General features: G+C 36.2%; 2 protein-coding genes and 1 long non-coding RNA gene across 24 annotated transcripts in view; 1 reads left to right on the forward strand and 2 right to left on the reverse strand.

The window, feature by feature from the left end:
• FAM172A (family with sequence similarity 172 member A) overlaps window positions 1–17581 on the reverse strand; it is a 419901-nt gene that overhangs the window by 9014 nt on the left and 393306 nt on the right. The gene's annotated exons all lie outside the window — the stretch shown is intronic.
• On the reverse strand, window positions 4315–9676 carry LOC118642518. 2 transcript variants are annotated; one of them, XR_004961731.1, is made up of 3 exons: window positions 9414–9676; window positions 8075–8174; window positions 4315–4435 (listed from the first exon to the last, which is right to left on the reverse strand). It is a non-coding gene; the product is annotated as an uncharacterized LOC118642518 (long non-coding RNA). The 2 variants fall into 2 exon arrangements; XR_004961730.1 differs by having other exon boundaries at window positions 8040–8174.
• Window positions 6499–6870, forward strand: LOC118642517 (60S ribosomal protein L21-like). The gene has a single exon (XM_036280350.1). The coding sequence runs from the start codon at window positions 6538–6540 to the stop codon at window positions 6868–6870; it is 333 nt and encodes a 110-aa protein (XP_036136243.1). The 5' UTR covers window positions 6499–6537.

The following is a 17581-nucleotide window of genomic DNA, read 5'->3' on the forward strand; positions in this document are numbered from 1 at the left end:
GCCTGATCCCCAGTGGTAGGCGTGCAGGAGGTAGCCAATCGATGTCTCATCGATGTTTCTATCTCTCCCTCACCCTTCTTCTCTCTCTAAAAATTAATAAAGAAAAAAAATTTACAAATTAATATGAATATTTGCCCATAGCAATGCTTAGAGAATGGAAACTTTCAAGAGCAGCTTTCTAGTACTTGAAACATACAACACTTTAGAAGAAATTATTCCATCAGGAAAGAAACACTATGCCTGGCTGGTGTGGTTCAGTGGTTGAGCATCAATCCACATACCAAGAGGTTACTGGTTTGATTCCCAGTCAGGGCCATGCTCAGGTTGTGGGCCAAATCCCCAGTGGGGGCCATGCAGGAGGTGGCCTATCTGTGTTCTCTCTCATTGATGTTTCTCTCTCTCTTCCTCTCCATTCCTCTCTCTAAAACCAATAAAGAAAGAAAGAAAGAAAGAAAAAAAGAAAGAAAGAAAGAAAGAAAGAAAGAAAGAAAGAAAGAAAGAAAGAAAGACTAGGCCATTAAATTATCGATTCACAAAAGGATATAAAAGGGAAAGTTTAGGCCAACCAAAAAAGCAGCCATTTATTGATAAGCAGCAATGATGTGTAGGTAATATGGAACTAGTCCATTTAACATTACCCATGCTATCTGTAAGAGACAGACATGGTTTGATAGTCAGGGCCTGGTCTTTTCCTTTACCACAACTTTACCCTGATCAAAAATTCCTCTTTTTAGGGACTGTGAACTTCTTTCCACTTATCACACTACCATTTTCCTAATATAGAGAGGGTTCCCTCAATATAGGGAATAAAGGAGTTTCTCATATTAAATACCTGTCATGTTCTCAGGGAATTATTTTTTTAATCCTCTTGGACTGGAAGGATTGTTCTTACTGGATAAGTCACCTTTGGGGCATATTTAGTTTCCTAATCCATAAAATCAAATCCGTATTAAAATAAAATGTATAGGATCTTAATGCTTGATTACAAAGAAGTGCTGTTGCTCAGGCTCAATCAGTGGTTTTCAGTGGCATGATAGTGGCCTCTGGGCATTTTGGAAATCTGCAGGGATATTTTTGGTGGGCAGGATGACTGGAAGGAGCTATTAGCATTTACTGGGAGAAGGCCTGGGATGGTGGGCATCCTGCAGTTTGCAGGGCAGTACAGCCTTATGAATTGTTCTGCACCCTACATGCATTTTAAATATTCCACCAGCTATATATACATGTAGCTGAAAAACCTATTTATAATCAAATGGGTTTGGAATTTAGATCTGTTTAACAAATAATCTTGAAGTATTTTTGGCATGATTTTAACATATGTGAAATTTTCCAGGAATCCAACTATCATGTAAATTGAAGGATTCTGTACTTTATGTTGTTCAAAATATTACCAAAAGTGGTTTACCACACAAGAAAATCCCATCACTGATGGCAATTACTGCCCAATGCACTTGAGTTGCCAATAAACACAACTGTATCAGCTTGCCTTTGTAGCTGTAGAATTCATGGTGATTCTATGCATACGACCAAGTATTTAACTACTAGATTATGCCTTCTCATGTAGATTTTTCTGAGTACGTTAAATATTAATATGCATTTTTATTATATGTTGCTTTCCTTTTATTTTTTCTATATGTTTACTAGCACATTATAATAATTTAGCAACTGTATTAGTAGATGGGTTATGTTATCTCTAGATTTTATTTTAAGATAGTGAAAGCAATGAGTAACATCTGTTGTAATAGAATGTATTTAGATTATCAAGGGTCAGCTTAAATAAAAATAAATAGTTAATTCTTTTTTATTACATTAGAAATTAATTTTCCCTATGATCTGAACCCTATCCTAGCTCTCCCTTTTATGCTTATACAGACAAGAAAATGCCTTTTATTTCTCTTAATGTTTCTTCCAAAAATACTGTTTGACAGTGATGTTACTCATTGTGTAATAATCGAAAGGAAGGGAACAGGAGAACTTCCAATTAAAATATTACACTGAATATTTACTCTTTATTTATCACTTGTTTTAAAAAAATGAACTGTGGCAATTTCCAAAGCAGTCAAGATAGCACAAATGCAACATAATTAAAAATTTTAAGGATGAAGGATGAAGGTGAATCATATAAGATCAAATTGCTAAAGTGTTTCATTTGTTTTCCCAAAAGACTATGTATTTAAGAAAAAGTGTCTTATAATGGAACTGAGAAAAACGGGGACTACATTCATGTAATAGCATTTAGACATTAAGCAAAAATGGTTGGAAATAGCACCGAGAGGGGAATTCTCAAAGAATAGGCTAAGAGAGAAGCAAACATTGCTGTATCTTCTGTCTGGTCTATTCCCCTAACTTCTTCCTGTGATGACTTCAATCAAAGTGTTTCTTATAAGTCTGCTTTGTCCACACTTCTCTTCACTTGGTATTAGTACTCATCTTTTTATTTTTGGAGGGAGGGCAAAACCATGCTGAAATATGCCACTGAGTTAGTAGCCAAAATCCTGATGTGTTTACTCTGGCAGATGTAGACTACTCTGAAGTTGTACTCATTTCGTATAGTAAATGTCTTAAAAGGTTATATGTAAATATAATTTCTGTAAATAGAATATTTTAAAAGGAAGAAATAGGTTATTTACTTCTTCAATGAATCTTTTAATAAATTAAAGAATTCTTTGGGAAAGCAAACAATCATTTCTTAAGTGATATTACACACACACACACACACACACACACACACACGATTTGCTAGAGATGAGTACAATCTGATGGATAGTCTAAGTAAATTCTCACCAAAGAGATAATTTGGAAGAATTCCTTGGTCAGCCACGTACTATTCTAATTATTGCTAGTTACCTTATTTTTACATGGTTCTAGACCAAAAGGTCATGGAATAATTTCTATGATTTATGCATAATTCAAATTTTAGAGTATGGTTTAGAATAGGAAATATAATTGTTCACAAAATCAGCTCAATATAGAGTATCATTTTTATATCTTTGTTTTGGGGAGAAAAAGTAGCATGTGCCCCTACCCTTTCACTGACACCCCCGCCCCCGTCCCCTCACAACAAAAATATTAGTTTTTAAAGCAAAAGGTAGTGAATAAAATTTTTAAGTTTTCTATGATAAACGGCAAGAGGAAAAAAACCTAGAAAGATATGAAACATTAATATTAACAGGATAACATGTCTATGATATTTTCAAAATGACAACGCTTGATTTTAAAAATTGATCTTTAACAAGAAAAAGAAATATGGGCAATTAGGAAGTAATGAAGACCCTGTCAATACAGCTATGTTGATAATAACAAGTAAGGGAATTCTTGAGAAAATCTAATATATAAAAATCAGGAGGTCTGTAATATGCATTACTGAGTCCCAGTGGGATTAGCTAATGAACTTATGAGCTCACCAGCAGTTATTTTTAGAAAGTTATAAAGAATTAGAGAAATACCAGAGCACTGAAAAATAATGTGCCTTCTAAAAAGATATAAAATATAACTACTAAAATTCATTTAAAAATGAATTCTAGAGCTTCTCAGGAGAACCTCATTAAAAAATCCAAACTTACCAATATCTGAAAAGGGAAGTGTGTTTTCTAGGGACTCTCCAAGTTAAAAGGCATAAGTGTGGGACTCAGCCTCACTAGGTGGGGTGATAAAAGGAGCAGGGTGAGGTGTTCACTGAGACTGTGTGAGGGAAATAACAAGAGTGGCTCAGTAAACATGCCGCCTCGTTAAATTACTTGTGTAAGATACAGGCAAGTCCCTGTCCATTGCTGACACTGTTGCAAGCCCTTTGAAGCTGAAATTGTGTTGAGACCCTAAAGGCAAGTCATCAAGCTTGACCAGAGATAAGAGATAGGCTGAAACAAACACATAAAATCAGTGGTAGAAACTTTTGGGTCATTTGCAGCTTCTGGGGCAGCCTGTCCTTTCCTTCCCCTTCTTGTCTATATCTCTCATCTATGGAAGGGGGTAAAGGGAGAGGGAGGTATAGGGCACTGGGCTGCTTAAGACCCAGGGAGGCAATTCTGGGAAGTAAAAATATTCTTTTATTAAAAAATTATTTATCAATGTATAGTTGATATACAACATTAATTAGTTTCAGGTGTACAAAAGTAAACTTCTTCGGCAGAGTAGACAGCCTGCAGTGGTGTGGATCTATGACACTGAATCTGGCAGACCTCTCTAATAAACCATCTCCCAACCAATAAAAAATGGATACATTCTTATTGCTTCAGTGACCTATCTAACCCAGACAGTTGGTGTAGAAGTGCTTTCTTTGGTTTTAATTCTTATCTCACATAGTACTTACTGTTGCCACAAGGCCTGGCCTCCATGGAGATTGTTTCCCTTTAAAACTCAAGCCCAGGTGTGGGCAAAAGCTTCTTTTCCCAGTTTCAAAAGTAACTTTCACAAAGGATTGTAAGAGCACAGAGCACTAAACAAGGGAATGCAAAGAACCAAACAATAGTTATTCTCAAAAGTTCAGGTTTCTGATCTGACTATTCCCAACACAATCAGCAAAGAGCTAAACTGGGCCTCTTTCTAAAATAAAATGGTCAGAAAGGGCTGCTTGCTCCTAGGTAGGTGTCTATGGCTTATGGTTGCTAGTGTGTGTGTGTGTGTGTGTGTGTGTGAGAGAGAGAGAGAGAGAGAGATGAAATAGAGAATAAACTGCAAAATACTTTCCTTATTTCTAAACAAAACAAAACATTTAACTAGTTCAATCTAAACTTTCTGTTGTCCTCCTTTCTGAATTGTGGATTCTACTTTATATTTTGTAGGTAGACAATTTTTCCAGAGGTCCTGTGATTGGTTAACTTATACATTCATACATGTATTTATTGTATGCCAGGCACTATTTCTGGGGGCTGGAATGCAGTGGTGAGCACAATATATAATAGCTCTGCTCTGTAGCATACATGTTAGGAGGGATGACAGGCAGAGTCAGAAGCAGTGTAAAGAAAATGCAATAGGGGGATGTGAAGAGATAAGGAGGAGGAGGAGATGGGATGAGAGGTGGGTCTCAGGTCCTCGATTTAGACTGGATGGAGAAGAATTGTGACCGGAGTCCTGAATGGTAAGAAGGAGCCAGATGAAGGTCTCAAGGGATTGCTGCAGGCAGAAATTCAAAGAACAAAAACAGAGCTCAGCAGTGTGGCTCAGTGGTTGAGCACAGATCCATGCACCAAGAGGTTGCTGGTTCAATTCCCAGTCAGGGCACATGCCCAAGTTGTGGGCCCAATCCTCAGTGAAGGGCATGCAGGAGGCGGCCAATTGATGTTCTTTCTCATCGATGTTTCTACCTCTCTCTCCCTTTCCCTTCCTCTCTCTCTAAAAATCAATAAAGAAAAAAAATTCAAAGAACAAAGCAGGGGCTCTGAGGAGGGAAGAGCTTGTTACAGTGGAGAAATGGAAAAGTTGGAGTGACTGGAGTATGGTAGGAGAGGGGGAAAGTGGTAGAAGATGATTCAGAGAGGCGGGTAGCCTCCAAGCAATGTGTGGTCTCACAGGCCATAGTGAAAAGTTGAAATTTTATTCCAATTGCAATGGAAGGGCTGTTTGCAGAGTTTCAAGCATTTTAAAAAGTACACTGGTTGGCATGTGGTGAATGGATGTGGGCAGTTAGGATGATGGATTTAACTCTTCCAGATTGCCTTTACCAACTCCTCCTTACCTATACAGCATTCACCTTGGCTCACTCTTCTACACACTTTAGAATATAAATAAAATCTACTTACTGCTAGTTCACATAAATAAATTAATGAATGGTGCAGTAATAGTGATATTCAGTAAGAGTTGAGAGTCTGATAAAAACTATTTCATAGTGGATAAAAAAATGGAGTTGAACTAGAAACAGCATTTTCCTAAACAGTTCTGCTCATGTTCTATATGCTGATACTTGTGGTTTCGCAGCTCATAGAAGGACTATTGTGTCTGGTGGGAAGGTACTGGGACAGGGAACACACTGTTGCAGCATTCCATTTCTGCACGCAGCCCAGAGGTAACTAAATGGTGGGCTTATTTTCCAGGCAGGCTTTTCCACTGAGGTTTTCATTTCTATGAATGGACACAACATTCTCTTTACTCTAGCTCAAAGCCTCTTAGTCATCTTTGCCTTTTCTTCTCCCTTGTTAGCTGCCTCCCGATCCACTTTCTAAATTCTGACAATTACACCTCAGCAGTTTTTCAAATCTTTCTTCTTTTCTACCCCCACTGTTACCACTCTAGATTTGATGACCTGTCATTTAGAATCCAGAAACATCCTCCTAATTAATTTCATTACCTTCAATCTCTACTCCTCGATCGCGTACCCTACTACCAGATGAACAATTCTAAAGTATTATTTTGTCATATATCCCTTTCTCTGCTCAAAAATAGCCAATGGGGTGTTCCGCTGCACCACCTCCTTCTTTTCCGCCGGAACCTCCATCTTCCAGTAATTCGCCAAAATGAGAACACAAAGGGAAAAAGGAGAGGCACCCGTTATTGTTCTCTAGGCCTTTTAGAAAACATGGAGTTGTTCCTTTGGCTACATACATGCAAATCTATAAGAAAGGTGATATTGTGGACATAAAGGGAATGGGCACTGTTCAAAAAGGAATGCCCCACAAATGTTACCATGGCAAAACTGGAAGAGTCTACAATGTCACCCAGCATGCAGTGGGCATTGTTGTGAACAAACAAGTCAAGGGCAAGATTCTTGCCAAGAGAATTAATGTACGTATTGAGTATATTAAGCACTCTAAGAGCCGAGATAGCTTCCTGAAACGTGTGAAGGAAAATGATCAGAAAAAGAAGGAAGCCAAAGAGAAGGGGACCTGGGTTCAGCTGAAGCCTCAGCCTGCTCCACCCAAGAAGCACATTTTGTGAAAAGCAATGGAAAGGAGCTGGAGCTGCTGGAACCCATCCCCTATGAACTCATGGCATAAGTGTAAAAAGAAGACCTCTGTACTGATAAAAAATGTTTCTCTTAATTGGGTAGAAGTATGATGTCCCTTCCCCCCAAAAAATAATTAAAGAAAACTTGGTGTCCTAAAAAAAAAAAAAAGTCAATGGCCCTTAATCTATCAAATGAAGTAGAAATTCCTTACTTTGGTTTAAAGCTCTCCATTTTTATGGTTCCAGTCTTCTTTTCTGGACTTTTCCTTCCCCTCTTCTTCTTCTATACGTATCCCCTATTCTCCCGGGCCCAGCTCAATTGACATTGCTTAAACTTTTTCAAAATCTGAGAAACTGTGATTCTGAAGTCCAGCCAGAGAAGAGATTACCATTGTAAAGGTTTCGAAGGGTGGGATCAAACTTTGTTCATCTTCAACATAGACTGATAAAATATACCTTATGTTGAAGTGTACGCTAGCTTTTAGGTTAAGAAATAAATTATGTAACAAAAATAAAATAAAATAAATTCCTCTAAAATAATTATATAATAACAGTGGATACTCTGTAATTAAAGCTGAAGGAAGTAGAGTGTTTTTCTTGCCTCTCCAACAAACTGATGAGGGGGATCCACAGTCCATTAGCAATAAGTTGACAAACACTGAAAGTTATGTCTAGATCTCTGTAACTGTTAAAATGTAAATACAACTTCCTAGAATTAGAAGAGGTTTAGAAAAGTGTTAGAACTGAGAATTCTCAGAGAGTCAAACTTCAGCTGTTCAAGAGCTTGCCTTGTAGTCCCAAGATGGAGTTAGCTTGGTCCAAATTTAGGTGTAGATAGAAACATATCAAATATAAGATAGTGAAGATGTGGAAAGGACCCTAGATAAAATTTCATATGACAGTTTCATTGTAGAGATAAAATCTGAATTCAGAAAGGCTGTATTAGGGCAAAGTTACACAGATTTTGCTATAATATAGTCAATATTTACAAATCAGTTAAGCAATGGAAATGAAAATAATTTTCAGAAGATGAATATCTAATTGCTTTAAGATGCACTTCAATATTTACTTCATCTAATAAGCCACCTATACCTCACACCAACTACTCCCTTTTCTTCATGTTTCAGTATTTTGTATATGGTAGATTACCATATACTTACTTTGCTTAGCTAGTCATTTCTCTTATGGCAAATACCTTGCTTTATTTCCAAATTCTCCGGAGGGAAGGTCCCAAAACATTTTACTTCAGAAATCACAGTTGAAGCTTAATAGATGTTTGTTGTATGAACAACTGTCTGGAACAGAATTCACCAGAAAACTGATGCTTATTAAATGCTATTAAAAATATAACAAAACATAGAATCATAGATACTCTCTATGGTTTTTACACTATTTTGTGAAGATTCCCATTTTGAAATTAAGGAAATGGAGGCATAAAGAAGATCATGACAGTAAAAACTTTGGAATTTACAAAGCAAAATGCTTTTGGTATTCTAAATACATGGATGAATCATTACATAAACTTTTGAATCCAAAGCATCATTTTGTATTGCTTTGTCAGGCTTTCAAAATCACAGCTCTTTGCTTTCTTGCCAACAGAAAGAAGGAAGTGGAGAAACGAGGAGGTTGTAAAGTAGCCATTATAGATTATTCCAGTCACTTAATGATTAAAAATTGTACTAAACCTTCTGGGACAATTTTGGGAGAACTGATATATTTACAATATTGGATCTTCTAGTCAATGAACATGCTATATCTTGCCATTTATTTAGATAATCTTTGATGTCTCTTAATAAAGTTTTGTCATTTTTTTCCATATAAGACTTGTACTTTATTTTTAGATGCATTAATTCATATTACATTTTAAAATTTTGAGATAATTGTGGATTATATACAGTTGTAAGACATAACACAGATTGTTCCTGTGTCACTTTTGTAATTTTCCCCAACAGTAACACTTTGTAAAAATCATAGTAATATTACATCCAGGTTGGTGATAATGCTACAGAATGTCCATCACCACAAAGATCACTCACGTTGCCTTTTTTTTTTTTATCCTCATTTGAGACATTTTTCCATTTTTTTGTTCAGATAGAGTGGGAGGGAGAGAGAGGAAGAGAGAGACAGAGAGAGAGAGAAACATCGACGTGAAAGGGACACACCGAGTGGCTGCGACCCACACAACCAACCAGGGCCGGGGACAAACTGCAACTGAGGTACACACCCTTAGCGGGAACCGAACCCGGGTCTCTCTGGACCACAGGCTGACGCTCTAACCGCTGAGCCAAACTGGCCGGGACTAATTTTGAATTTTCTATGTAAACAATCATATGTGAGCATGAGCAATTTCAGTTTTGCTTTTTTCTAATTCTTATAACTTTAATTTCTTCTACTCATAAATTTAAGAAAACCTTATAAACAAAATAGTCTCAAATGTACTACTATTAACTAATGAAATGAATAAAATATCACATAAAGCAAATTATTATGAATAATATAAAACTGGCATAAGATTACATTGTCCATTTTGATACCTTTTTTGATGATGCACTAAAAAAGACCTAGCTCTGGCAGGTAATAGCATCTAGCTGCTGACTCCTGGTCCTGAAGGCTCCCTGCCACCTGATGATGGACAATGATGGCTTCTGGAGAGTCAGTTATGCTCCTAGAACTGTGGTTTCTTTTCATCCTAGTAATGTAGAAAGAGACTATCTTTGTTATCGTCAACCCCCAAGTCTGTAGCTGCCCTCATGCTCTCTGGTACTACTTTAATTTTATTCCCAGATCTCTCCCCCAAAGCATTTCCTCTCTGAATGTACTTTAAAAAAACATCCCATAATGCAACTGCCTCCTATATGGCAAGAATCCTTCAAGGATCCTGAACTTATTCACACACACCATTAATACATATAAAATAACATCTTCAAGATAAAATGAACTGATTTTAAATTAATACATATATTCATGAACACGTCATATAAACGTAGTAAATTCCTACTATTGACTAATTTAGAAAATGACAATGAAAACATACTAAATAGGACTGATTACTTTAATAACATAATATTTCAGAGTATCAGGACAGAGAAAACTCATAAGCATTTAAATTAACATTAAATTCCAGTAAGGACTGATTTATGATAAATATTGGACAGAACCAGACATAGCCAAGCAATTACTAGAAAATAAAAATTATTTATAGTTAATTATCCTTACTGTGTCCACATTGAACTTCACTCTAAAAAGACACTTCAAATCTCTAATTGAGCTTTCCATATGGGCTTTTCTGTAACTGTCCAGAAGATGCACAGGCTGAAATTCTTCATTATTGTCAAGGAATTAAATTTATTTCTGTGTTTGTAAATATTTGCAGTCGTGGGGTTTGAGATATTGTAATAGATGTAAAGTATATTTTACACATTACAAAATTTGGCAAGTACATATTATTTGCACTGTTTTGCTTTGTATACTGGCTTTAAGCAACATTTTAAATTTAATTATAGGGCCATAAAAGTCTTTTTCCCCCAAGTGTTTTAAAATCAGAATCAGATTTATTACTTGGATCTTATTAAAGTAACAATGGATGGGAATTATTCCCAAACAATCTCAAATATATCATTGGTTATCACTATAGGTGGATGGCATCTATTAGGTGGAGGATTAATCTGTACTGTAAAAAAGATGTTGGTTATTGAAAATAAGATGTCTTCCGTTGGTCAGATTTCAATGCTTTTGAGCCCCAAATTTATAGCTATCAGTACAAACATGGATTGTGAAAAACTTTCCTAAGAGAATCTGTAATTTTAGGAAAATCTATAGTATCTAGATAAAAGTACTTTATAATATAATAAAAAATGCTGTAACTCATTCACTAGAAAAAAATTACAAATTATGAAAAAGGGGGTCTACAATTATACACTTCTGTAACCATTTATAGTGAAAATTTTAACATCATAGTAAGAATAGAGTAGTAGAGTTACTTTTGTTTATTTAATAGTTATTTATTCAACTCCTTTATTGAAAGAAGCATGAGATGACATACATATACATTATTGTAGAATAAAAGAAAAAGGGGTAAAGAATAAAAGGAGTGGAGAAATAGGATAAAAGCAGGGATAAGGTAAGAGCAGTACATAAGGATTAATAAAACAAAGACCCATACAATTGCCAGATTATGGCTGAACATTTGGCTGAGCTTCCTATTGAGAAATGCAAAGAGGGTAATACAATATTATGTCACTGCATCTAGGTGATAAAAGCAAACCAGTTGTGGAGAACAGCTGCTTTTTATGCTTGTATCCTTAGTGTGAACTTATGACACGACACTACAGAGCAACTTGGGAGAAATAAAGATAATGCGTTTCAGGTGAGCTGATAAGTCTGTGATAGTGGGGCTTACTCAAGATATAAAATTTAGTACATATAAAGGAATGGATGGACTGTATCTCCTTTACACAATTGTATTTCTAAAGATAATTGTATTATTTTTATTTCTGCCCAATAAGAATCGAGCAACAGAAAGTCTGAGGTTACACTCTCTGGCAAGAACTTGGGTGAGAGATTATTTTTGTGATTTTGGGGTCATCAATATGCTTTAATATCCACTCAGATTATGAAGGCTAATAGGGTATGTGCCAAAATAGATAGCTCTTCTATATACAAAAAGGTGGGGCAGGAGGAGGCTAAGGGAGTGCCTGGGAGGAGGAGGGGCCAAGATGAAAAAAAAAAAATAAAGTGTTGACTTTATTCTAATATATGAATAAATAGATTACTCACATTGGTCGGCCAGTCTAGGTATAATACTGTAGCCACAAATCATTATCAATAAACAGCCCAGAGTGATACTATTATAATTTAACCTAGTTATTAATTAAAAGGAAAGGAGCAAAGGGAAAGCCAAATAGTACAGGCATGCTATTTGTGCAGCTTTGCCAGGAAGCTGCAGTCTAGAGGCATGTCCAGTCAAGTCTGGGTGATACAGGGAAGGTTCTTGTCTATCAGTCACACCTGGGAAGGGTCACTGACCAGAGTAGGCATGGCCACTGCAAGCACAGGAAGATTTAAGATATTTAATCTCCTAAACAAAGGCGTTTGCTTCTCTTGGTTCACACAGGGCTCTTGGGACTCTTGTTGCAGGGGTGCGCTCTCTTGGCTCCCCTGCATTCTTCCACGTGGCCCACAGCCATTCTCCCACATGGTCCCACACACAATGGACAAATGGATTGCAACTAAACTAATGCTGTACCGGACCCAGCCCCACTAAGGAAAGGAAACTTTGGAGCCTGGCTTTGTTTCTAGCTCTACTGAATGCCCAACTGCACATCTTCCAGGACTGGATTAAGGGAAATAGGACTTTGTAAACCCAAGGATGGAATTCCACGCAAATAACAATCAACAGGTCATTTCCTAAACATGAGGTTTCTGTGTAACCATTCCCAACCAGTATTTTTCAAAAGAAGAACAATTTTCTCAATCATAACACAATAAGTTTGCTGTAGATGTTAACATGGAAAGCAACATTTCCACTTTTAAAACAAAATTTTTTTTTCCTTTATTGATTTTAGAGAGAGAGGAAGGGAGAGAAAGAGAGAGAGAGAAACATTGATGGGAGAGAAAATCGACTGGTCACCTCCTTCATGCCCCCCACTGGGGATCGGGCCCACAACCTGGGCATGTGTCCTGACCGGGAATTGAACTGGTGACCTATTGATGTATGGGTCGACGCTCAACCACTGAGCCACACCGGCCAGACCATTTTTTATATAACTTACATCTCTTCCTGATGTGAAAGAATAGCCAAAAGGATAAGGGGCAGCACAGGCCTCTGTGAAATAAAAATCTTGTCTCTTATCTTTAAAATAAAATGTTAAAAAATCTGGAATGATGCAACCGGAAGACACTGAAATGTAGTTTCTACAATAATTATTAGAGAATATTTTTAAAAATTTTGGGAATGATTTTTTTTCTTGAATTTTAAACTTCTATTTTATATATGCAGGACACATATTTACTCTATAATTAATAATACTTCACACTTTATTTCAGAATATAATGGTTCAAGTTGTATGGAAATACTTATTTGAAAATATGCTAACAAAATGAACCCAGAAATATTAAATTAAAAAATAAAATTCATTTTACAAACAACTTCAGTCCAGTCGGTGTGGCTCAGTGGTTGAGTATCGACCCATGCACCAAGAGGTCACCGGTTCGATTCCTGGTCAGGACACATGCCCAGGTTGTGGGCCCGATCCCCCGTGGGGGTCATGCAGGAGGTGGCCAATCGATGTTCTCTCTTATCTCTCTCTCTCCCCCTCTCTAAAAATAATAAAAAATTAAAATAACTTCAGCCTGGTTGGTGAGGCTCAGTGGATTGAGCACTGTCCCATGGACTGAGAGGTCCTGGTTCAATTCCTGGTCAGGGCACATACCCGGGTTTCAGGCTCAATCCCTGGTGGAGGCTGTGCAGGAGGCAGCTGATCAATGTTTCTCTCACATCAATGTTTTTATCTCTCTCTCTCTCCCTTCCACTAAACACACACACACACACACACACACACACACACACACACACACACAACTTCAAAGTTACCAAAAAGTTGCAAGAATAATACAGTTAACTCCTGATTATCAAAGTCAGAAGATTTACACTGATAGGTACTTTTTACTCTCCCATTTGCATGCCAGTGTTGCCTCTTGTACTTACAGCATTTTTACTCTCTAGTAGAAAGTCCAGTCCCAGATCATATATTGAAAACTATTAAATTTTAACAGTTATTTCCATTTATATTCATCCATTTATATAGATGTTTAAAAAATAGTTTTATTTGGTATCTTCTAGAATAGCATTGCCTTTGGTTTCGATTTGAAACTTTGGAATGATATTAAGTATATCACTAAGTTTTATGACATCTTAGGACAAACAAAGAATATGATTAAAATATCCCTGGCAAAGGTTGTATCCCTACCACTGAATCACAAATACCTATTTGACTCTCTTTTGTAAGAAATCTTGCGATCCAGGAAAGAAGGACATTCCTGGCCTTCTTGCAATGTGTGCCTTCCTGCCACTTTACTGTTAGCCCTTTGAGGGTTATTCGAAGTAAAGTTAAAATCAGTAAAATTTTTGTTTGCTAGAAGTTCTAGTAAAAGATTTGATGGAGAGAGGATTAAAATCAGTGATTAAAGTGAGGTTTCTAAAATATTTGAGGCTTATGTTTAACTATGATAATTTTCTTCCATACCCATTAGAAAATGTAGAATTAACTGCAGACACTGTTGCTGATGGCTTAGAAATAGTTTACACAGCTGAACTGAGGGACTTAAAATTTAAGGTCTATTTCTGGCTACTCTATCAATATGATTAAAATTCTGGATATACCATTTAACTTTAATTTGTCCCACTTCTCTATTCCTAAAAGCAGGAAAAAGTAAAAAAGCAGATTATTGTTTACCATGTAGATATACTACTGGGATTTTAGACAGTTAACCTAGTGAAATCATAACATGAAATGTGTCAAAGAAGAACAAGCACTTCTTATTATAAAGAGTCACCATGAATAAACTATTGGCTTAGGAGAGCAAAGAAAGAACTTTACTTTTCAGCCTATGTTTTGGTAGAAAAAAGTAGAAAACATAGATAAATAGAAAGAAAAATGGTAATAACTAATAATCCTAAAATTCAGAAATGACTTAAAATATATAATTTAGGATATTTTTTTCTGAAGATATTTAAAACTGCATAAGCATACACTTCATGTTGTTTTGTTTATAAAAATAAATGTATTTTAATGTCTGGAAAAATTAACCCTATTTCAATACAGATACATTAAAAAATATATACCATATTGAGGGTTCTTGTTTTGGTAATCAGCTGAGCCTCCTATTGGTAACTGATAAACTATGGATAAATTATAACACAGCTATTTGGTGGGATTGGAGAGAAACCAGGGGAGATTAAACCCATCAAAGAAAGACTCTTCACTGGGTGGCTCTTTACCTGAGAGAATTCTCCCTGCAGCGTGTGCAGGGTAGCTAGAGCCCAAGCAAGGGCTGCAGTTACTGGTTTGAGGTGTCAAAAGATGGAGTTTATAGATGCCAGAACTGCTGGAAACTATTAAGGGAAATTCCTGGGGGGAAAGAAGTGGGGAGGCAAACATAGAATAGGAAAGTCCCAAATCTGTGTCACTTTCTCTCAATCTTTGTTTTTTTTTTTTAAATTGTCACCCGAGGATATTTTTTCATTTATCTTTAGATAGAGTGGGAGGAGGAAGAGGAAGAAGAAGAGGAGGAGGACGAGGAGAGAGAGAAAGAAGCATCGATGTGAGAGAGACACATCGATTGGTTGCCTCCCACCTGACACTGACCAGGGCTAGAAACTGAACTGCAATTGAGGTATGGGCCCTTGACCTGAAATAGAACCTGCAACTCTTTGGTCCGCAGGCCGACACTCTAACCACTGAGCAAAACCAGCCAGTGTACTTTCTTTCAGTCTTTCAGATGATTTCTTACCTAGTGCAAGGAGAAGACTCCAAGAAGATAGTAGAAGGCCTACAGCTGGAAAGCTGAAGAAGCTGAGCGGAGATTTAAGCTGCTGCCCACCTTAGGAGAGACAGTTTGAGTTTGAATTTTGTCAAATCAGAAAGGCTAGATAAAACTTTGGGTTTTCCATTGACACCCAGAACATTCATTCTCTAGGAGTAAAAATGACGTTCCAGGTCTAAGGGTTTACTCTAAAACTAAGGGCAAAAGTCACCATATAAAGGTATAAAACCAATTTTATACCTGAAGAAATTAAAGTTTTCTGGCAATAACTCAAATGCCCACTAGACGAAAAACCGAGACTCCTCAGAATATGACAGAAACTTGGAATTCATCATCTACAATGACCAACATATAATAAAAAGTTACTAGGTAAGCAAAGACTGTTATCCATAGTGCAGAGGGGTGAAAAGTAGAGAGAAAACAACAGAAATAGAGTCAATAATGACCTATATACTGGAGCTAGCAAAGACTTTAAAGCAACTATTATAAATATGTTCAAGGACTTAGGTGGGAATAATGAGTACAAGATATTTTAATAGACAAATTGAAATATAAAAAAAGACCAAGTTGAGATCCTAGAACAGTAAAGTATAAATCTGAGAGAAAAATTCACTGCACAGACTTAATAGGTGAATGAGAAGGCAGAAGAAAGCTTCAGTGAACTTGATACTGGTCAATGGGAGCACCCCAGCTAAAGAACAGAGAGAAAAAAGATTGGGGAAAAAAGCAAAAACAAAATCAGGATGACCTGTGACCTGTGAGACAATATAAGCTACCTAATTTATGTGTAATCAAAGTTCCAGAAGGAGAGGGAATAGAGAACAGGGCAGCAAAAATATTTGAATCTTGAGCCAAAGATGCCCAGCAAATACTGAATAGGACAGATACAAAGAAAACAAAACTAGGGACATCATAACAAGACTATTAAGCCCCAAAGATAAAAAATACCTTAAAGTAGAAGCTTTATTCATAATAGCCAATAATTGGATATAACCCAGATGTGCATGAACAGGAAGATGGGTCAACAAATTGTTATATATTAATAAAGTAAATATTACTTAGTAATTAAAAAGAATAAACTAGTGATACATGTAACAACTTGATGAATCTCAAAAACATGGTATTAGATGAAATAAGCCAAACACAAAAGAGTACAAGCTCTATATGCCATTTATGTGAAGTTTAATAACAGGCAAAAACAAATAAACAAACAAACAGGCTCAAGTATGGAGCTAAAAATTCAAACAGAAGTAGCAAGGGTGAGGTAGGGAGGGCAAGGAGAATTGACTGGAACTAAGTAAGAAGAAAATTTTGGGGTGATGGAAATGTTCTATATTTTTATTAGGGTAGTGGTTACAATGGGCATATACATTTGCCAAAACTCAACAATTTGTATATTGAAGAGCTGACCATTTCACTACATGCAAAAAATAAAATAAAAATATAACTACATTTCAACATATACTTCATATACAAATATATTTAATTTATATAACTGAATAAAACTTATTACTCTAAGACATATTCTTTTATCTCTGTACAAAATCACTGACCTACCCATGAATGAAACTCTACTGAAAGTACTAGCAACTAAGCTAATTAGCCTATAACAGTCTTTGATTTCCTTCTACAGTTCTCAACAATTTAAAATTTAGCATAAGAATGTGTCTATAACAACTGGATGGTGTTTGGTACCCCTATCTGAAAAAGATAAACTCATCTTCTAAATTGCAGAGACCAGTCTAAAATTATTGCTAAAAGGTTATAAAAATCACCCTTTTTGCTTATAAGATGGTTATATTCTAATAATGTTTCCTTGGTGACTCTACCATGTAAGGAACTTGTCAGATCAACATGGTGTTCAACATTTACAGCTAACACAGACAGCTCTGGTCCTTATGAACTTGTCAATGATAAAGACAGTGTAAGAGCACTTTATTACTAAAGAATTAGCAAAGCTTCCAGAGAATATTAAAAATTATAGTCCCAAAAGGACAGTTCAGTAAAAATTCACCAACCCTTTTTATTATGAAGACTACTAATATCAGTCATTACGTCCCAAGGCATCAGAACTAATGAGCATATAATAATTTAAACTTTATGACATTTAAACAAAATATATGACAATGAAGTAACAAAAACAGGCAACAAGTCTAAT

The sequence above is a fragment of the Molossus molossus genome, unplaced genomic scaffold (genome assembly GCF_014108415.1).
Source record: "Molossus molossus isolate mMolMol1 unplaced genomic scaffold, mMolMol1.p scaffold_m16_p_3, whole genome shotgun sequence".
NCBI classification, from domain to species: domain Eukaryota; kingdom Metazoa; phylum Chordata; class Mammalia; order Chiroptera; family Molossidae; genus Molossus; species Molossus molossus.

What these genes read in the sequence shown, in the direction of transcription:
- LOC118642517 (XM_036280350.1), top strand. Translation starts at nt 6,538, where the DNA reads ATGCAAATCTATAAGAAAGGTGATATTGTGGACATAAAGGGAATGGGC.